General features: G+C 41.7%; 1 protein-coding gene across 3 annotated transcripts; it reads right to left on the bottom strand.

The window, feature by feature from the left end:
* Positions 1-3,266: 3,266 nt before the first annotated feature.
* Positions 3,267-22,086, bottom strand: LRRC32 (leucine rich repeat containing 32). 3 transcript variants are annotated; one of them, XM_051779906.1, is made up of 3 exons: positions 21,965-22,086; positions 12,333-12,408; positions 3,267-7,806 (listed from the first exon to the last, which is right to left on the bottom strand). In XM_051779906.1, exons 2-3 carry the CDS (start codon positions 12,402-12,404, stop codon positions 5,866-5,868), a joined length of 2,013 nt encoding a protein of 670 aa, XP_051635866.1. In that variant the 5' UTR covers positions 12,405-12,408; positions 21,965-22,086; the 3' UTR covers positions 3,267-5,865. The 3 variants fall into 3 exon arrangements, with proteins under 3 accessions (XP_051635866.1, XP_051635867.1, XP_051635868.1); XM_051779907.1 differs by lacking the exon at positions 21,965-22,086 and adding an exon at positions 19,771-20,121; XM_051779908.1 differs by lacking the exon at positions 21,965-22,086 and adding an exon at positions 19,495-19,741.
* Positions 22,087-22,326: the final 240 nt, after the last annotated feature.

Below are 22,326 nucleotides of genomic sequence, written 5' to 3'. Positions count from 1 at the left end.
AATGTTTTGGGTCAGAATGGATCCTAAGATCACCTAGTTCCAACCCTCATACCATAGGCAGGGATGCCACCCACTAGATCAGATTCCTCAAAGCCCCATCCAACCTGGCTTCCATAGACGGGGCATCCTCAGCTTCTCAGCAAGCTGTGCCAGTGCCTCACCATCCTCACAGTTAAGAATTTGTTCCTAACATCTAAATCTACTCTCTTTTAGCTTAAAACTGTTCCCTCTTGTTCTGTCGTTATCTGACTGTTTTAAAAGCTGCTCTATTCTTTTATAAACCCCCTTTAAGTACTGAAAGGCATCAATGACATGTCTCCCAAACATGCGTCTTTGATGCAATGACCGCCAGAAATGGGCAGGAGGAGAAAATCTGTGGAACTATCTTGGCTTTGCAATGCAGCAGATCTGCCATGAACTATAGCTTAGGAGAAAAGTGATTCTCTCAGTGTTGCAGGCCTTTTCCCTTATATTTGCCAAAATTTTGTTTGGTATCATGTTGAGTCACCCTCTAAATGTCTTTGCTTCTGAAAGGATGTTGCACAGTCTGACAGACACTCCTCACAGAATTCTTCTGTGCTTATACAGTCTCTTTTTCCTCTTCAGATTTACCCCATTTCCTTGTTTACTTTATACTTCTGTTTGTCAGCCCTGTGAGCTGGTGTCCTCCTCTGTTTACATGCATCACATACTTGCAAGCAGCATGTTGCCTAACCAAGCTTTTCCCATCCCTCTTTTTTGAATGGTCTTCCATTTCCAGTTACACTTCTCAGTTACCCATCATGAAGACCTGAATTGTACTAAACCCCTCTTCTCTACTCCATTTTGCTTTCATCTTTCACTGCTTTTATCATCCTTCATTTCTACTTCTATATTATCTATCTCCTCGGCTCTCTTCTCACTTTTCAAGAGAGGAGGTGAAACTTCACAGATCTTCTCTAAACTCTTGGGGAGAGGTGGGAAAGTACCTACTACTGTCTGTTCCTCTGGAGTATTTTTAGCTTTTCAATTCTCAGAGTGAATTACACCAACGCTTTGTTTTCTCTTTTTCCCATCACTCACTCTGAGCACTCTGATGGCTCTCAAGTCCTCTCATCCCCCATTCCTCTTTTTTCTTGGCAAAATCTATTTGGACCCTCACTAACCCAGGATCTGTAAGACCAAAATCCGATCTGGCTGCATAGTTACAGCGCTCACAGGAAGCTGCAGACCCTACACCTAATTTTTGTTTGTTCCTTATGGCTAATTTTCCTTTGTCACTCAAATTATACCACAACAATAGTTGGGTGGGGGAGTGAGAGTGGAGAGATATTTAAGTTGGGTTAATATGGTCCTTCTGAGGGTAGACTACAGGGCTGAGGAGCTGTTGGTGGTAGCTTTGCTGTTTTTCAGCTCTTCAGATGCTCAAAACAACTCTGGAGGAGCAGAAGCTGTCATTAGAAAGCTGCAAGTGAAATAATTATATATACATCTGGACAAACAGCTTTTTTTCTGAGGCTTGTATAAGACATATCACAGAGCCTTGGTTTTGAGAGGAAATGGACCCAATTTTCTGGAAAATGAGACTTTTTTTCAGGGTTGGTGAGATGCAGGCTGCAAATTTAGACATCTGAAATCAATCACGGATCACTTTTGAAAATCTTGATCAAAATGATCACAGGGACAGGCATGAAATAGGAATCCACAGGCACCAGCAGCACAGGCTGTTTGTTATTACAGATGATCATTTAGCACAGGTTGTTCTAATTCAGGTCAAACAAAGCTAGTCCTGAAGTGATGTATTTCTTAGACTAGCCTGCGTGCATCTGTGCCTTTGCACATGTGTGCACAAACAGAATTGGTAATTGTTTATAGAAAATAATATGGCCAGAGGATACCTTGCTGTGCCAAGTGGGACCTGTTTTTCTTTCTCATGGAGATACAGGGGATTCAGGTTGTGATTTCAGTTTGTTTCTCCTCAGAAAAGTAAAGGAGTACTGAATGGCATGGAGAACAGATAGGAGCAGGAAAGCAAATGCTTTGAGCTCCCAAAATATTTGAAAGCCCTTGCTTGTGTTGCATACTAACCCACTGTGGGTAGTTCAGGGCTGAGCAGGGGACCTGCAGAGAGATCTGTAGCCAGAGGCTCTGATACTCTAGTATGGTATTGTCTTGGCTTCACAGGAAAAAAAAAACAATACCTCTGGAAACTGAGATTTGATTTTCCATGGGTGGTCAATATGAGTCCTGACTTGCTGAACTTTCAGGGCCTCTCTCTGTTTCTAGAATTTCTAGCATTTCTAGTTTTTCCAGTACTTAGCTCTTCCTGATCCCACTGCAGAGGATTGTTTTGGGGAAAAAAACACAGCAAACCATGATAGTAAATATTTGAGGGAGATCTAGTGCTGTTCAGTATGAAGAAAATAAGGTTTTGGGGAGACCTCATTGCAGCTTTCCAGTACCTGAGGGGGGCATATAAGAAGGAGGGAGAGAGACTTTTTATATGGGCAGATAATGACAGGACAAGCGGGAAGAGTTTTGAACTGAAAGAGTACATCATTTAGATTAGATGTTATGAAGAAATTCTTTACTCAGAGGGTGGTGAAACACTGGAACAGGTTGTCTGGAGAAGCTGTGGATGCCCTACCCTGGAAGAGTTCAAGGCCAAGTTGGAAGGGAATTTGAGCAACTTGATATAGTGGAAGGTGTCTCTGTCCATGGCACAAGTAGCTGGAACTAGATGATCTTTAAGGTCCCTTTCCATTCTCTAATTCCATGATTTTATTGTCCTGTCCTATGCAAACACCTGCAGAGAGGAAGGCATTTGTTGCATGCAGCAATTTAAAAAAAAATGCACTGGCTGCATAAATCCCAAACACTTTATTACATATCCCAGAATCCCAGAAGGATATCCTTGGTTTAGCAGTATGAGCTCTTTTTGCATCAACAGAGTCTGTTGCAAGGACTTTATGAAAAAGTAATGACTGAGGGTGTAAAATTTTTATTGCAGAACTACAGTCAAAACAGCCTACATTGTGCCTACTATCCTGGTTTTGGCTGGGATAGAGTTAATTTTTTTCTTCATTAAACCATTACACCAACCTATTAGGAAAATGGGGCTGACTGGCAGAAAGACGTGTAATGTGTGACTAAAGGCTGTGTTTGATGCAGGATCAGATACTTTGGTGTTTGGGCTTTTTGCAGACACAGTAACAAACGGAAAAGGCAAGACTGCGGCTGTCATCTGCATACCCCTATTCTGAGGATTAATACCATGTAGAGGTCACATTTCTACCCGTTTTTCCTCTCTATTTTATCCATATTTTCTTTCCCTTGTGCTCCTCACCCCATCCAAAATAATAGAATTAGATGGAGCAGGGTCATGTCACTTCTTGGTTTATTATGCTGCTAACAGAGAAACACAAACAAGCCGTGCTGCATTTTGCTCCTGAGACTTATTCTTAAGAAAACTGTTTCTGCTCCCAAGGAAGTCTAATTAGTCCCAGATGTTTAGTAATAACAAGCATTTCCTATTGGGAGACCCAAACAAAAGTAGTGTTAAAACCATTAATTAAATGGGTTTGGCTCTGTCATCGGATATTTAACTAATTCCAACTTGATGCTAATCAAGCTAACTGGCTCTCAGAAGGAGATATAAGTTTGCCATGCTCGACACAAAAGCTGTGAACTCAGTGTATGGCAAATCAGCCCACATTTGGGCACACAGCTCAGCTTGCCTTCACACACACACAAAGGAAAAGCTCATTAACTTCAACATCAGGCTTCCCTGCAGCCACTGCTTGTGCAAACATTTTCCTACAAGAATAAGGTCTTTAGCCAATGATTAGCATGGGCTTTTGTAGATGTTTTATCAGGCCCCACTGCTGCTGATTGTTTGTGCAAATTTGTAGAATCTCAGAATCACAGAATGATTTGGGTTGGAAGGCACTTTCAAGACCACCTAGTTCCAACCCCCTTGCCATGGGCAGGGACACCTTCCACGTCACTCAAAGCCCCATCCAACCTGCCCTTGAACACTTCCAGGGATAGGGCTGCCACAACTTCTCTGGAAAATCTGTTCCAAACTTTTGCCTACATCTTCAGTAGATCTTGTTCTCCACTGGTCATACTCTGAGATATGGAGCAGCTGCCCCTGCTCCAGGACCAGGAGGTAAAAGGTGAAGTCTGAATACCATAGAAAAATATAAAGGCTTTTCTTTTATTCTATGGAGCATTCCAAGCTGATGGTTTAATATATTCACAACCCTGTGCTTTTTATTAAGTTCAAAGATATTTTTTTATTGTACAAAATTCCACAGTGAAAATCACCAGCCAGTTTCTTACATAAATGCTTTAAAAAAGAATTATACACCTTTTTGTAGTGTGTTAATTTTGACATTCACTAGCTGGAAAAAATAGGTATGGAGCAGCAATTTGGCTCCGAGTTATTTACTTGGACAGGTTTCAGTTTGACCCCTATTACTCTTGTATGTTTTAATGTACATTTACCGGCATTAAAAGAAAACCTGACACAGTTCCTTTCAAAACCATTGAACCCTGTTAGCAGGTCAGTCTCCCCCTCTTGTTGAGCTTTTCTTAACTTCAAAATGGTTAATTTTCTGTCATGGTTTAGAACACAAGGTATGTCAGTGTCAACTTTTAGCAACAGAACACGTTAGCCACCTTAAACCCATCATAGAATGAGGATCTATGTAACTTTTCTTGCAACCCATCCTATCTCTTTAGGGAGAGACAGTGGACATCTGATCTGAATAATATCTCAGGACTAGGTTCCCTGTGTATCATTTCACAATGATATTTTTAAAGTATCTTTTTGTAGACTAAATCCTGTGACCTTTAAAAATAGATATATTATTCTTCTGCATTGAAATGCAACTGTATGTAGTGAATTCCCAACAGTTTTCCTCAGAAATAAAAAAATTTCAGTCCAATGATAGCTGGTTAAAATTCATCTCCAAGATTTTTCTTTTAAAAAAATGTTCACCCTGGAGATTAATTTCTTCACATTAAACCCAGTTAAATATGCATTGCACATGAGGGGTAAATTTCTCCTCTTTTAGTTGAGCTGTGGACCTGTGAGCTTCTGAGCAGATCTGGGTAATGTATAGTGCAGTTGTTTCTTGCTTGAGACTTCTACATCACTCATGGGTAATAAGTTCCAGGACTAATTGACCTCATATATTTCTCATGTCTTGCCCTTGTGACTGGAGCAACATCCTAACAAACATTTTCTAGATTTTCTAGATGGCAGCCACGAGCACAACAGACACGAACTGTAATTTCCTTTTTTTTTTTTTTTAGCTAAATTCTCATTGTTTTGGAACTCCTGGGAAATTTGCAACCAACTTCAAGGAGTGAAGATTGTGTTTTGACCCACTCTGGTATATTTTGGTATGATTTCAGTCTAAGAAGTCTTAGGACCTAACCACTTAGGAAAAACCAATGCTCAGACCAGACCAAATCAAAACATCTGATGGAGGCACATAACTTTGAGAAGCGGTTTCCTACGTGGCTGATGTAATCAATGAGCTCTGAGCTTAGTGGAAAGTCTCAGGTCTCAAGACCTTAGAGGGCTTTTTCTTTTGGTCTGGTTTAAATTACACATCCCTCAAAACAACAGCAGTGCTTTACACTGGTCTCCTCTACCACTGTATGAACTTGTTAAGCAGATCTGCATGTGAATGAAACAAGTGCAAAACATGGCAAATTCTCCTTCTGGTCCCTGGAACCCAGACCACTACAGGGGCACTTCAAAAACATCTTAAAATCCACAGTTAAAAATCAAAGATGAGAGTTTCACCCTTTATTTATACACACTGCCAGTGTAGCACCCGATTTCTTCAATTTTCAAGGCATTTTGTGTTTCTATGCTTTAAACTGATGGCTGAAGTTTTGCCTTCGGAAGCAAAAAAATGAACCTGCACCGATGATAATCACAGATAAAACCAACACAAATGTTAATATAATAAGGATGTTGATTTTCTTCAGATCCTCTTTTTCACAGTCTTCTGATCTGATGTTCCAAATGTACATTTCTTCCTGATACCCGAAGTTCTGAGTGTACTGGCACGTTAAATGCTCCACGTTGGAGATCTGGACATTTTTGTTCTGTATCATTGATGAAAGCCAGATGTTTCCACAGCAGTCAAGTGGGTTCCCAGTGAGATATAAGTTTTTAAGTGAATTTTCTAATGCTAAAATGTTGCTGTTCTGTAATGTACTGAACTTATTGTTCCGTAGGTCCAGAACTTCCAGTGGAGAGTCACTACCCCACTTAGGCAGCCAGTTCAACTGATTTTCAGAGAGGTTTAAATGTTTAAGGTGACTAAAACAAGGCAAGTCAATATTTAAATCCATCAAGCTATTGCCATGTAAATACAAATATTCCAGTGACTTTTCCAGTCCTGACAGTGCTTTAAGTTCTATTTTCAGTCCAGGGTTCATGGTGAGATCTAAGACAACTAGAGAAGTCTTGTAGAAGCTGTGTGCTGGTAGGGTGTTCAGCATGTTGTCAGCTAGGTACAAGTACTGAAGAGTAGGAGAATCAACAAATGATACACAACCACTTTCCTCTCCAGCAAGTCTTTGCTTAGCTAATCCGGAGTACATGCTGCAAAGGTTGATGTTGTTGCTTTGTAGATTAAGCAGTCTGAGTCTAGGAAGACTAGAGAAGATGTCAAATTGCAGAGTCTGAAGATGGTTATTCTGAATATAAAGCTCCTTCAGATTGGACAACACACCAGCATCAAGGAGAAGGTTCTGCAAAGCATTGTAGCTCAAGTCAAGGACAGTTAGGGACATTAATGCATTGTCACAAGTTACTAAAAATGCTTGGAGACAGTTTTTACTGAGATTAAGGGTGTGAAGGGACAACATTGATTCAAAGAATTTATCTGGAATGGATTTGATTTCATTATAACTTAAGTCTAAATATACAAGCTGGGATAAATAAGGAGAACTTATGTTTCTACTTTGCTTCTGATCAAGAAGACGGAAAGAACCATCTAGCCACTCATTTTCCATGTAATCCTTTTTATTATGAGGGGATTCAGCAGTGAGTTGGATTAAATTATTTGATAAATTCAGAGTTACCAGTTTATTTACCTGAGGAAAGACTGGGAAGTGAAGCAATTTGTTTTCACTCAGATCCAGACATCTTAAGCTATATTCATCATCTGACTTTGTGATGTGGAAGGTCTCAATGCTATTCCTGCTAAGGTCAAGTATCTCCAGCTGCCTGAGGTTGAAATCGGAGATGCAAGTAATTGAATTTGTGGAGAGATTGAGTTTGGAAAGGTTCACTAGAGTCTCAAAAGCACCTTCTTCTATTTCCATGATGATATTACTCTGAAGATCTATCTCCACAAGACTGGGAGATCCCTGAAACATCTTGTGTGATACCATTACAATACTGTTGTCTGCCAAGGAAAGATACTGCAGTGTTGGAGCTTGTTTAATGAAATACTCAGCCATCCCATTGTACAGACTGTTGTGCGACAAGTCCATTATTTCCACCTTGGGTAAAAGTCCAATTCCCTCTGTTCCATTCTGAGCAAGCTCATATAAGTGATTCTTGGCTAAATTTATTTCCAGCAAGCTCGTCATGTGTGCAAACACTCCAGGCGTGATGAAGCTTATCTGGTTAGAGCTTAAATCCAGACACTGGAGGGAAGTGTAAAATGATAATGGCATTTCAGGGATGCTTTGAATCAGATTTCCAGACAGATCTATTTTGTTTACATTTAGATGGAGCTCATGAGGGATTTGGTGGAGGTCTTTGTTGTGGCAAAATGCCTGTGAGTTTGCCTGCCAGAAAAAGAGAGAAGAGGGGCTGTCACACAACAAATGAAAAACATGGTTGCATTAAATACAAGGAAAATAACATTCAGCATCCAGGCAGATCTTTCTTCTGAAACACTGATCACACCACTTTCTCTGAGCACTCAGACAGCAAGAACAACAATCCTAACACTTCTTTGCAGCTAACAGCACTCATTTCATTTTAAAGACATTTCTGACTTACAACAGTAGCATTTTGTCTGCATGTGATACCTACTAAATGTTCTCCTTCTTGTACCTTTATCCTGGATTCATTTTAATAGTCCCAAGTGAAGAAGTTTTGCCCTTTTTTTCATTGCAATCAAGCACTATTTATTCATTTTAGTTCTGATGTTTAATTTTCTTACTTTTCTCACTGTATCGGATTTTTCGAACTCTACTTGAAATATTAAGTACTACTTAGAAGAGCTTCACTCTGTTGGCAGCATGGGTCCCAAAGCAAAGAAGTGGAAAAACATAAAAGGATGCTATAGCCTAAACCCTGTCTCCCCTTCATATTCACATCCTCAGATATTTGATCATATCTTCCTTTAGCCATGGCTTAGTTAAGCGATGCATCTTTAACCAAATCGGTCATTCAACAACTGAAGTATTTCTGATGAAAATCTCTAAACTCTTCTGCTTTTACTATCCATGTTTACCCTTTTCCTAAGGCTCCAGTTTCCTTCTTCTTGCATGGGGAGCACACCTTGTGAAACCAGCCATACAAGACACCCGTGATACAATATGGAAAAGACAAATTATGTAAAGCCAGCTTTTGAGAGGGAAAAAGCTGTGATGTGCAGTGAGGGTCACGTCTTTTCAGGCCAATTCTCAGCAGCAGATATATGAAAAAAACAAGCATCAAAGTCAAATTTATCTTCCAGATGCAAGTCTGTTTAATTGCAGCTAGGATTGAGTCTGTGCCCAGATCAAAGTTTAGAGTGTATGTTCATCAGCAAGATCAGAAACATGAACATGACCATCCTTGCATAAATGTCAAGCTATATTTTGTTATTAAGGAGAACATACAGCAGTGTGAGGAAGTGAAATGTGAAAGGCTTAAGCAGCATTTAATTCACTGGAGGAAAACTCTTGTTATGAATATATTTGCGTGTCTGGGGCATACAGTGTTCGTGAAAAGATCAGAAAAGAAAGAAGTAAAGAAAGAAATCTGTTGAATCTTAACTTCAGTGGAGAAGCAGAATCAGATTCCATGACACAATGCTTTTCAGACATTAAAGAAACATTTAAAGTAAAAAATATTAAACCTCTTCTGTTTCATGTGAACTTTGAGGTGAATTAAGTGGCAGATCTGTTTAGGAGAAGTGGGGCACTAGTCAATGTTTTGTGAATCTCTTTTGCATCATCTGAATTTTAGAGACCACACAAAAATATGCCAGAGAAGCGTTAAGTGCTTATTCAAACTCTAGATATATACAGACTGCTCCGATTCCTTCATGTGATATATCTTTTCCCAAAGATCCCAAGTAATTGACTATTGAACCCTGAACAACTTTCTTTTTTTCCCCTCCAAGTCACTTAAATCTCACCCAGATGAAAATATTAGGAAAAAAAGAAGGAAATCTTCTGGCTTCTCCCTGAAATTATTTCTTTACTGCAAAGTCCCCATAGAATTGCTCATTTTGAGCTAAAATATGCCCTGAGTTGGCTTAGCTCCAAGGCACAAGAAGGAAGCCTCTTCTTGTTTGGTTTGTTGAAGAGGGAGAAGCCAGAAGGATACAAAAATACAGAGTGAGAAAGCAGCAGGTGCTTCACAGCCTAAGGCAGATGCCAGGTTTCTTCCCACACTTTGAGCCAGATCTCAACAAGTGTTAAACCCCCTCCACTCCTTGTGGGCAATGAGCATCTTAGCAAAGTCCTGATCCAACTCCTGTTGATGCCAGTTGGCAGGTTTTCACTGAAGTTGATGGGTGAGTAGTCAGTCCCAGATCACCAAGTATCTTGCAGGATTTGGCCTTTAATTTGCATCCATGGAACCTTCCCAGTAATAAAAGAGACTGATCAAATCTGTACCTCCCACTGTCTGTTATTTGTTCTTACATTTCCCCTCCCATTATGTTTTTTAAAGTTTCATTCCTTTTCACTGACTATCTTCATCCTCACCAAATTTCTTATCTTTTGCACCATCTTTTTTCCCCTGAGGCTCAAACAGCATGAATGTCATTCTCATCAGCAGTAGAAAGAAAAATGAAGTACATCTCAGTGGATTGGAGCAAACAGCATCTGTTTGATGTATCTCTCCTCCTCTCACCTCTTAGCCCAATGGGTTGGCAGCCTGAGACTGGAAAAGTCTCAGGCTTTTTTTTCGTCATGTTCTGACTTCATCATCTTTGCCACTGCTGTCATCAGTTTATTCCACATCCATTGGCAAGAAGTACTGCAGGGTGAGGAGCACTTGACCCCTTCAGTGTCTGGTCCCATTCATGTGCTGGCAAAAAATGACCCAACAGTTCAAAAGCTGAGCATCATTTGGATTCTGACTCCAATTCTTCACTGCTCAGCACTGTGTGGAAGTTGTCATTCACCTTAGTAAGAGCCCTACAAAAAAGTGGCTGGATCCAAGCCTTCACTTGTGTTCTATGTTATCAACTTATGAACATGTGAACCAAAGAATTTGGGCCGGAGCCACTTGGCAATGACCTGCACTTGAATGTTGTCCATGACTGTTCTCAGAAGAACTCCCCAGCTACACAATCAAACCTTAGCAGTTTGCCCACGTACCCCACATCAGCTGACCTATAATAACCAGATATGCACATATTCTTGCATCACCTCAATGCAAGGTAAAATAGAATTCCCTAAAATCCTCTCCCTTCTATAAATTATTTCAAAGCTTATCCTTTGCCAGTTAACACGAAATAGCAGAAACATCTTTCTTTGGGAAGTGAACATGATCTAGTTGAAGCCTGTGGAAGGCAACATGAGTTAGGAAGAAGCTCCTGACATTTAAGCTATGCCTTGTTGTCTTGCAATAAGTAGATGTACCATAACTGGTACAATCAGTGCATGTCAGTCCTGTGGGGGGGTAGGAAGTGTTCAATTCCTCTTTTAGGACTCTAGTTCAATGACAGGAGCACCAGTTTCTGATTCATCCCTCTTCCAGGAGACTTGGGATGAAAGTTTCCATTTCTGAGTTTTTGCTATTCTCAAGTGTCATCACAGGGAAGGTATCAAGTAGAACAGTAAGGCTGTGACAAAAAATGATAATGCAGGACTTCAACGGACCATCAGTTAATCCAGTAGCTCCCTCTTTCTTTGTGTTTGGATTTACACCCACCTTCCATTGGACCAAACATCGTCTGAAGGAAGACAATCAGAAAGGACATTAGCAATGCTGAGCTGTTAATTTATATCAGATGAGCATCCCAGACCTTGACTGCAATGTGTTTTCTGTCAGAGCTAAATTTATCCCAGTTTAGCTGCACACAGCCCTGGATTGTTGGCTTGATGAAAGCAAAGGAGTGGCGGAAACAAGCATGTTTTTACTCCTCAGCAGTCAGCCTGGTCTGTGACCCATCAAGAAATGAGAGGGGATGAATCTGCTTGGGTTATTGCACATCTTGCCCAGCCTTCATATGACTATGATACATGGGACCCGAGCTGACATGTTGACAGTGGCTTCATCAGTCTTCCTTCTCCAGCCAATGAGCTGAGCTGCCCAGACACCTTCCCAAGATCTTTTTATATATACTAGGTCTTAATTCCTTTGGAATTCAGGAAATGCAGCAAAACATCAGGGTGGACAGGAATGGAATGAGTCCCATAAGGGAGTTGTGTACAGCTAGCAAATAATTTTTTTCCCTATTTTGGAAATTCTTGAGGATTTGTGCTGAACAGCTTCAATGTTCAGGAAAAAAAAGTTATTCTTAAATGGCCTGTTACAATCAGAAGCACTTTGATAGGGAAGGGAGAAAGTTCCACTTTGAATAACATTCATAGGACTGTTCCAGGTGCTCACAAAAATTCAAGGAACAAATTTTGTACTAGGTCAAGAGGCTTTGTCACTTCATTTCCCTCCAGCAGAAGTCAGGTACAACTTCCCTGGCAGCAATGCTGTGTCAGGACAGAGGAGGTCAGTCTCCCTGTTATTACAAAAGGGCTGGTATAGATGCATTTCACAGAAGATACTTTATTTAAAGCACAAAGAACATGGGTTTGATATAAAGGAGTTGATTTTAGGTCTAAGTTCTTTCTCTGTCTCAGTCACAGAATCCCTGTCTGGTCTTGGGGAAATCAGGTCAGATTTCTTTTAGCCAGCTCCCCCTTAGAGAAAAACAGAGATAGTCACCCTTCTGCCAACCTCACCCACTCCACCTCTCTTATGTGCTGTCCCTACAACAAGGACACAGCCCAAATCCCATCTCTGCCATCATGGAGAGTCTGGTCCTGGGGGATTCCCATTTTCAGAGATTATAGCTGTTTGTACAATGCCTGTAACAAGGCAGTCTCAGCCTCATTCAGGATTTCAAGGGGCCTGAGTAAAGCCTTACCATTTCACAGGATGTCCCTTCTGCGGTTCTTGTATTCACCACTGCCAGTAAGAAGATGATGTACAGTCTCATGGTTCTGCAGGTAAAATTAATTACTGTTAGATTTCAACTGGGACACAGTGGTCAACACATGTGAAAGCTGGCACCAGATCATCATCAAGTATGGAGATGGACAAGCAGTGCAATAAATCAACTCATCTCTGAGTTTAATGATTTACCTCTGTAGCCTTGCATTCCTTCGAGTCTGGTGGGAAAAGAGATTTATATGAGCACTTGAAAGGAAGGTCCAAGGCATTTAATGGGTTTGCCCCAGTGTGATTTCAACTGCTGCCTAGATGATACTCAGGCCACCCAATGAAGTCCAGATGCTCATGCTGGGCAGTGTGTCTGGCATCATGGAGAAGGACAACCACTCAGGACTGAGTTACCCACACTCTCCCCATAGAGGCAGCTCAGGTGCTTTCCACTAGGCTAAAGTTTTGGGGTTCTGAGTTTTGGGGTTTTTGAAGTTCTGAGTGAACAGGCAACTCTCAGAAACAACTACCATTGGGAACAGTTTCCACTTCTATCCACAACATTTTCTACTCATCTAGTCCCAGGGTGCCAAAGAGCTTTTACATGTTCATCCTTGTTGAGTTAGTACAAGCAGCTTAAAGAATGGACTGAAAACTTTTTGTCCAAATTTTAGTTTTCTAACATTTTTTACTAGTTTTTTACACATCTCAGGTCAGGACAGGCTTTTAAATGCACCTGAAAGGAGATCATAGAATAATTTGGGTTAGAAGGGACCTTTAAAGGTCATCTAGTCCAACCCCTCTGCCATGGGCAGGCACAGATGCCTTACAAAGAGACAAATATGAAATAGAATGCATTTGTGTGAATCAACAGATTCATCAGAGTTTAACTGTCTGGAAAACACTACAGGAAAGAGCATAGAAATAACTGCAAAAGGAGCAAAAAACCACTGGGAGGCCTGTCACTGGGCAATGGGAGAAAAATACAACCAAAGACAAAGGAAAGCATTCCTCCTCCAAACAGCTTGTTTCTAGACAGACACTAATGAGGTCTCTTGCTGTGGTCAGCACTGATGTGAGCTCAGGACATCACTTCTTTATGTCAGCCTGTCGCAAACATGCAGACTCTGCCTGTATTTGTACGGCTTCTTGCTGACAGATCTGAGCTGGTCTTGCCCACATGCAGAGCCAGTGAGACACACACCCTTTCACAACTGGAAGCCATGCAGCACTGCTTAGCTAGCACCGCTCTTAAGCTGTCCCAGGAACAAGCCTGGATCCGGCAAGCTCCAAACACACACCAATCCCATGTACATGAGCCAGAAAAGTCCTGCATCAACGGACTGTTACTCAGTGGCTTCTATCTGGAGAGCATCAGGAGGCTGGAAACAAAAGAGATAGGATCATTCCTGGCTGGTGTAAATCCCTCTGCTTAGTCACTTTTTGAGGGAAGCAGTGGATGGCCATGGTCTTTCACAGCAATGGCAGTTGCTGAACAGTACTGCCAACAGGTTCATGATGGGAACCTGCCCACTCCTCCTCTTCCCTGCCAGAGAATAGAGTTGTGTACTAGGAATAGAGAAAGTGGATAGGATTAGACCACAGCTACTCTATTTTCAGACCGTAAACTCCTTTCATTTCACAAGAACAACCAGTGATGGATGATAAACTGGGACCCCAAGGTGAAAGAATTTGGAGTTTGTCTTTGGTTGTCAGTAGTGTTATCAGAAGTGTGCTCCTCCACTCTAAAACAACACCAATGATGTAAATTCTTGACCTTTTAATTAATGTTTGCAAAATACACTGAAATCATCCTGTGGAAGGAGGAATTGCTGATGCCACTACTCATACTGTCTCTGTCTCCCCCCTCTGTTCCTCATTCCCCATGTTTAGAGGAGTGGATGCCTCCTAAAGAATAGAAAATTAGTTTTGTCATTAGAGTATTAGTTTGCTGGGATGGAGAGAAAAGACAAACATACCACTGCTTACAAGGCTTTACTAAGAGCCCTCAAACGGAAAAGCTTTCTGTTTAGATGCAGTGAATTAAGCTGAGGATATTACCCACAACAGGACACCACCCTGCTGGACAACATGTGACCCACACACTCTGCAATGTCTTCCCTTGTCACACCATCAGTAAAAAAAAAAATAAAAAAATCATCCCTTTGCTTCTTAAATAGTAAACCTGACACATTCGAGGATCTTAACATGCTTTGAAATTTTCTGCATTTCAAGTTTATAAAGCAACTGGGGAATTGATGTATTTAAACACAAAAATCTGATGTAATGGCTTGCTGTGTAAGACAGATCTGCAGTAAGCAAGGATGCTGTCTCTCAAGGTGTTTCTAAGGTGACTGTCACACCCTGAAGCACTAGGACATGGTGGTCTCTTCCAACATGAGACCACATGGACTCTGACCAGAGTAAGGTAAGCCACTCCTCATAGAGTCATTTAGGTTGGAAAAACCCTGTAAGATCATCAGGTCCGACCATTAACCCAGCATGGCCAAGACCCCCACTACACCATGTCCCCAAGTGCCACATCTACACATCTTTTAAGGCTATTTCCCCCTGAGCTGTCATGATACACCCCAAGATCCTTGAACATGAAGATTCCCTTCCCAGGGTTGTTTTCAGTTCTCTGTCCAGCTGAGGAGCTTTTCCTGATTAGCTTTTCTCCGGACAACATTTAAACCTTCCTCAGTAACACCTAGTGTGACACAGCACTGCGTCCCCCTCCTGTCTACCTTCTGGGCAGGTCTGAACAGCCCCCTGCCCTTCCCCCAGTGTGGAGTTCAGGGCTCACAGGGCCTGCATTACCCTGGTGTCAGAGAGCATCACCACTAAGCCCTGCCTGCTGGCACTGATGTCTGTAACCACAGCTTACAAAAACATTATGGGAGCAGCAGTAGCAACAGCTCAACCTAAAGGAGCTTTTACTGCTCTGAAGCTTTCTCAGACTTGAAGCAGCTTCTTGCTCAGTGTCACTTTGCTCCCACTGGCAGTTGTGATAAAAATCCCAGCATACCTGAGAGCAAGACTGAACTCTGAAACCTATTGAGTGTCACTGCTTTCCATCACAGTACTTCAAAATCACCCATCCCCAGCTGAAAAATATAAGTGGGATCAGTGAACATCATCCCCAAGGAGTCTTATTAAGTGTCAAACAATTTAATGTCTGGAAAAAGCATGGTACGCAAACCACGTCAGCATGTCCGCTTAACAAATGGAGGGCAAAGGCAGAGAAGAACATTCATTTGCCTCAAGACACATTTGAAACCATGGAATAACTAGGGTTTAATCCCAGTTTTCCCATTTCCCATTCCCGAACAATACTTGTCTCCATCCCTACTACAATAATAACCTTGAAACTACTTTATAGATGTTGCTTGCAGCTAATAACAGCAGCACGTTCCAAATTTCTCCCACAGGTAATTTTTGTTACTGCTTAGGCAATTAACACAGATGTCTTCCTGTGCCAAGGAGAGTTAAATACAAGAGAACACACAAAACACAAAACAAACTCCCCAGGGTCTGATCCTTTTCCACACAAGACTTTTAACTGCCAAGTTAGAACCCTCAGGGCTAAAAAGATGGAATATTTCACATTTACCTTGTTTCAAGGTTTTCTTGCATCCTCAAACACCACTTACTATCTCTTTAAAAACCATATCCGGATCTTCAAAATGGATTCAGTCCTGGCACCAATGGAATTGTTCTTCAGCTTCTCAGGATGCCAAGACACTCACTCATAAGTTCAGAACAGAGGCATTTTTAGTGAAATAACCTTAATTGGAACAGTGTCTGTTTTAATTATGCTGCTTGTCTTTCTCCACACTCCTCTCTGAATAGAGTTGCCTGCTGTGCAACATCCTGAAGCCCTTCCTTGGGACAGGAGTTGAGAAATGGGGAGATTTTTGCCAGAGGAACTGCCACGGCTGGGACATGGGTTTGGCAGGGGAATAAGTGACTTATTATTGCCACTGCCACTGTCTGTCTGCATGTATGAGGCACGGCAACATGTTTACTTTAGGGTTTTGTGTCTATGAGTTACATTCCTGGGGGCATTGTGGCCTCCTGAACCTAAATCTCTCTCTGCATCTTCAGGGAAACTACACTTGAGCATTAAAAGTTTAAAATTCATGGCTGATAAAGCCCAGAATTCAGAAACCTGTCCCGGACTAAAGAACTCTTTTTCTGTTCAGAGATGGGCTCTTAGCATCTTGTTTGCTTTGCAATGCACTCTGAAATGAGAGGCATAAATCATAGAATCATAAAATCACAGAATAGTTTGGGTTAAAAGATCATCTGGTTCCAACCCATCTGCCATGGACAGGGAGACCTTCCTCTAGACCAGGCTGCTGGTTTAGTTATGAAGATGTTATGAAAAAAACAACAGGTTAGGTCATGATTATGTGCAATGGACAGAAAAATCCTGTCCTCGTTAGAACAGCTGGGACCAGTTCATCACTGTGCGGATGTAACCCAAACTGTGTATTCTACACCCTCCATGTCATTTCCCAGAAACTGTTAACAATAGACCATTTGCAGCAGCTGCTCAGAGCACATCTGACCCCTCTGGCTACAAGCTGGGTGTTAAGAGGCCTGTGAGATAGGAGGATGTTCTTGTTCTCATACTCACGACTCACAGTCACTCATCGGGGAACTGCCTGCCCGGGGGGAGGTACTGGGCATTCCTGCCTGAACCTGAGGGTATATAATCTTGGGGTCTTGGGACTTCTGGTACCACTTATGAGATCCAGAGGAAGACCAGAACCTCGACTGGACTGCAACCATCACTCACACCAACAGGTTTTTCCTCTCCTTTTACTTTTGGACTCTAGGGATCATGTGGGGCTCAACACGGAGGCCAACAAACACCATTCTGTTTGTGCCCCAGGGCGCTGGGTTATACATCTGGGTTTTGTGGGCTAAAACCAATTGTTCATCTGAATAATTGTATTTATTATATTATTTTTACTAAATTGTAATTCTGACTTACAATCTCTTTTGAGTTGGGTTCATTTCTCCTACTGGTTTACCCTTAAACCGGCACAAATCCACATTAAGTTTTCAGGAGAACAGCCTGCCAGTGGGATTATCACAACCCCAGACTGGTTGTCCTTGACTGGGCTCTCATCAGACTAATTTTGATCACCTTCCCCCAAGTACTCTGTGTCTTGAGCTTCCCTAGATTGCAGATGGCTGCAGTGCTGTTTTTCACTTGATCCCTTTGGCATGCTTCCTGAAGTTAAGCTCTCTGTCTGCAATTCCCTTGGGATAAGCAGAAAACTCTTGTCAAAGTTGGGGACAGGCGTCCAGAGGTTTAAATTCCTTCTGGATGCTCTATGTTTAGACTTTGCCTTGTCAGCAGTGTGCAATAGCACTTAACATGCACAGACACTTTCACAAGAAAAACCACAATTATTTGAGGCCTTCAAGAGAAAAAAAAAAGAATTAAATGGGATATTTTTATTTGGAGTACTAATATGCCTGAAATGAAGAGCAGCGAGTAACTGGGATGATTGTAACTTCACATTTTCTACACATGGATGTTCAGAGAACTTTGGGAAGTTTGGATTTGCAGGGATAAAAATAGTAGAGGCTTTGTTGGTTGCACTTTTTAATAAGCCAGTTCTGTTCCTCAAGCTGTTTTACCGAGTGGCCAAGCAGCTGTGCCAGCTGAACTGTGAAGAAGAGCCTGGACAGAAACAAATGCCAAAGCAGGAGGGAAGGGCATGCACTGATTCTGCTGTTCAGGACTTTCCTTCATTAAAATCACAGCCTTAGAGGACACCAGCCGCACTGGGAAAAATCAGTGTTGTCCTTACCACCTTTGTCTGTTTCTAAAGGGGATCAGACAGAAACCAGTTTCAAAGACCCTGAAGCATTTGGCTGATTTCCAACTTTCACTATTTTTGTGCTTTGGGCTACCCAGCAGTTTACACCTTGAAGTGATGTTGAAATATTAGCATGGTATGGGCTTGGTAAGCCATATCTGCAAAGCAAGTGTCACCTTCAAACAGACTGGGTCATAGAATCACAGAATCCTAGAATGGCTTGAGTTGGAAGGGATCTTGAAGATCATCTAGTTCCAATCTCTCTGCCATTGGTAAGGACAACTTCCACTAGACCAGGCTGCTCAGAGCCGCAGCCAGCCAGTCTCGTCTCCATCTGGCAGAGTGGAGAATCAAGCTCTTTTGTGCACAGAATAGCTAGGCTCTCCCATTCCACTGATGTCAAAGGGTTTGCACCTGTGACTGTGTGAAATCAGGCCCTTCCTGATTTTTCAGTGGTCTCCTTAGCAGTCATTGCCTGCTTGGTTTCTGTCAATATCAGCTGAATTACATCCTATGCCACATGAAGCCAATGGCACCTCTTTAGACATATGTCTCCTCTCCTCCAAACCCTCTTCCCAGCGTGGCCCAGAGCAAGAAGGAAAAGCAAATCCCAGCCACTGACTCTCACCAGCTGGACTGTAATTTGCTGCAGCTTCCTAATGGTTTCAGAGAAACAAAAATATATCTTGATTATTGTGTCTTGAACCTCCAGAACTTTTAGGGTTTGTCCATCCATAACACTGCTGTTTTCTAAGGCACTGCTTCTGGGTTGAGTCAGAAACCCAGACTCAACCTGGGTCCTGTGTTGAGCCATATGAACCAAACTCTTCAGAGAAAAGTTTACATCAGTGTTGCGCTCCAGATTTTAAGCTATAAGCTGCCCAGAGTTGATACATTTCATTTAAGATTTTTAAAAAGCCTTTCGGTTTGTTATAACCTCGAATTTGCATCCAGAGAAAGAATCACACACTTTTCTCTAAGAGAAAGTATTTCAATGTACTGAGAATAATAAGATTTTTTGGCAAACAGTTTTTAAGGAGTAAAATACAACCAAGAAAAAGCATTGCATTAAAACACCCAGCACAAAACCCCATTCCACTGAATCAATATACCAGCTTTAGTAAAACACAATTAATTGGTTTTAAGTTACTCACAAGAAAAGGAAAAGAGTAAAAGAAGAAAACAGATTTAAAGGGTAAAGAAAGAGAGAAGAAAGAGAGAAGGAGACAGAGAAAAGGAAAAACGGTTGCCGACAGGATTCGATGATTTGCATGGTGCAGGTTGCAGGAGAAAAGAGAGAGCTCATACAGAGTCTCAGTTTAGTTTTCCCTCCCAGGCCTTCCAGTGCCTTCCAGTGTCTTCCAGGCCAGAGTAAGGAGTGCCAATCACAGGCTCCAGAGGCATGGGGTGTGTGTGTGGGTGTGTGTGTGTGGGCTACCAGGCAGGTCTGCCTTGACTGACAGCTCAGCTGCATGGCCTTCAGCCCTGCCATGTGCTTTCCATGGGCTCAGCCGTGTTGGCCACAGGCCTTCCAGCTCTGCCATGTGCTCCCAGCAGGCCTGATGTGCAGGCCTTACCACGTACCTGTGGGTCTAGGCCCAGTCCTTACACACACACACACAGAGTGAGTTGGTTCCGACTCATATCAATAATTCAGCGAGATTCGGATCCAGTATCTCACAATCAGTTAAGTAAAAAAACCAAGCTTTTGCCTCAGAAAGTGGGTCTGAACTGCAAGCGCAGAAGTAATATGAGTCTTGCTCCCTTTCAGCTGGAATAGCTCCCTGGTGATTGGTCCCACCAGGGAGCTGGAGACTTCTATATTAACCCTATTAAAAAAAGTAGATAGCTGATGTCATCCTCAGCCACAGCTTTTGAGAAGGAGGCACAGCTCCAGCTCTTGAGACCCTGCAACATCTCCAGGAGTTGCTTCTCCTAGTTCATTTTGCTTATGCCATTGCTTAGTGTCTCATGGGCAGATGCAGTCTCATACCTCTCTGACGTCAAGTCCACATGTCAAAATAAGCATTCTACATCTCTTGTGACCCCAGCATGTCTTTTCTCCTGTCTTTAGAAGCTGCTGTCTTCCTCCTTTCTCTCTCTGTCCTCTCTTCATCTACACCTGTACTACGTGTTTAGCCAACAGCATGTTCCCACTAAAAATTAACATTTTCAATTAATCAGACACACAGAGTTTAGCCAGATTCCTTATTTTATTACCATGTTTTAATACTCCTCTTTCCAGGAAAGAAAATTTAAATAAACCAGAATTGTATGAAGCCCACAGGCCTGGACACTTATTGAATGATGGGTTGGGTCAAGGGATAGTAGGAGATGGGAAAATGAAGACACATCAGCAAAAAGTGACATTTGCAGATTAAACTATCTGACCGTGAAATACTTTCCCTGTTGACCAAAGCTCTGGGGGAAACTCAAATTCAGGAACTAAAACAGAATAATTTCTTACCATCTTATCCTAGTGCAGAAAAAAAGAGAAAAATAGGTTTTTAATTCAGCATTTTTATTTTGATTGGCAGTTAAGTCAGTGTTTGGGAAAAGGTGTATTTAATTTATATGACCTGACAGGAGACAAAATGAGGTGAGGAAAATTATTTCTCAAAGATCTGGCTGCATGATACTGATACTCCCCATTGAAACCATCCATCGTTGTATTAGTAAAAAGTCAAACAACTATACGGTCAATGAGATGTAACCATCTGCTTTAAAAAGAGATGACTGGTTGTGAATTTTTGTTATTGAAAATGAAAGGATTTTAGCATTTTAGAGTAATAAGTTGATTTCAAAGTTGAAATGAGAACATCTTATTTGAAATAAAAAAAAAAAAAACCAAAACAAAAAACCCCCCCAAAAAAACACAAACAGATTTCCACTGTTGTGGAAAGTCAAACTTTTGATTCTATTTAAGGGAAACATATCTGCACTTTTATCAAAAATACAAGAGGCTTTGGCTTTAGAAATTTATCTGTGACTTTTATAAAATTAGGATTTTCTAAAACTTTACCAGTTCCAAGTATTATCTAAATGTTAATTGCCTTGATAACAGTCCAGATGCAGCAAAACCCTCTCAGTAAGTCATCGTTCACCCAAGGTGACATTCAAGCTGTCAGGATCTTAAGAGTAGCAAAATAATCCTGCCATCCCACACCTCTTGCCCCAACGGGGAGAGCTCAATGACAGTGCTGATAGTAAGAAGAGCAGATGAGCCAAACAGCCTTTTGGTCATTTTTCCCCAGGACCGTGTGATTTGCCCAAGGCTATATTAGGATTCAGTTTCAGAGAGATGGGCGAATGGCATTTAATCAGTGCACAATGCTGATCTCTGCAATACTCCTGGTTCACAGCACTACAATGCAGTGATACCATAAATAGACTGAAGTCCTGTGAAGAAAGAAAAAATGCCCAAACGTGTCCCCATCTTTCATTACTGTAAGCGCAGAGAAGAATAACAAACTCTGCATATGACAACTGTGTTGTTATAAACTAACCAGTGCCTCCTTAATATAAGGGATCTAACTCACTGCAGTGCAAGTCCCTTATGGATTAAATATACAGCTGTGTGGATAAAGCCATCTACACAGTGTGTTTAGCCAGTTCTTCAGACTATTCATAAACACAGAATATTTTGTTTATAGTGTAACTTCCTCATCTGTGTTAATTTTAAAGGCTGCAGCTCTAAGTCACTGGAGCCCTCATCTCTCCCACAGTCAAAAGCTCAACTTTCCACCACGCTCCCACGTTCACATGCATCTCCACGTACCTGTTCCGTGGTTCAAGGAGAATGAGGAGGAGGTTTCGCCTCTGCTTGCAGCCTTCTGCCTCCCAGGCTCTCCCAGGAGCTTTTCCAGAGTAAGCTGAGGAAGAGTTTCCTTAGGGGAGTCGTACCTCTATTGCATGCCAGCTGACTAAAATTCTGTGAGCTCTGAGAGAAGTTTGAAGTCACAGGGAAAAAAAATACTCCCCGCAGACTGGTCCTTGAATTCATTCCTTTGCAGTCATAATCTCTTATATATTCCCAGGCTCCCACGAGCATGTGAATACATACCTCCATAATTGTTTTAAAATGTGTGTGTCCTCTACTCTTTTCTTTATTTTCCATTTCGTTCATTCAATCTTGGCTTA

This window comes from Manacus candei, unplaced genomic scaffold, assembly GCF_025592945.1.
Source record: "Manacus candei isolate 608988 ecotype Guabito, Panama unplaced genomic scaffold, ASM2559294v1 h1tg000014l, whole genome shotgun sequence".
Lineage (NCBI taxonomy): Eukaryota > Metazoa > Chordata > Aves > Passeriformes > Pipridae > Manacus > Manacus candei.
The sequence above is the reverse complement of the archived record's forward strand: the minus strand, read 5'-3'. Positions and strand labels throughout refer to the sequence as shown.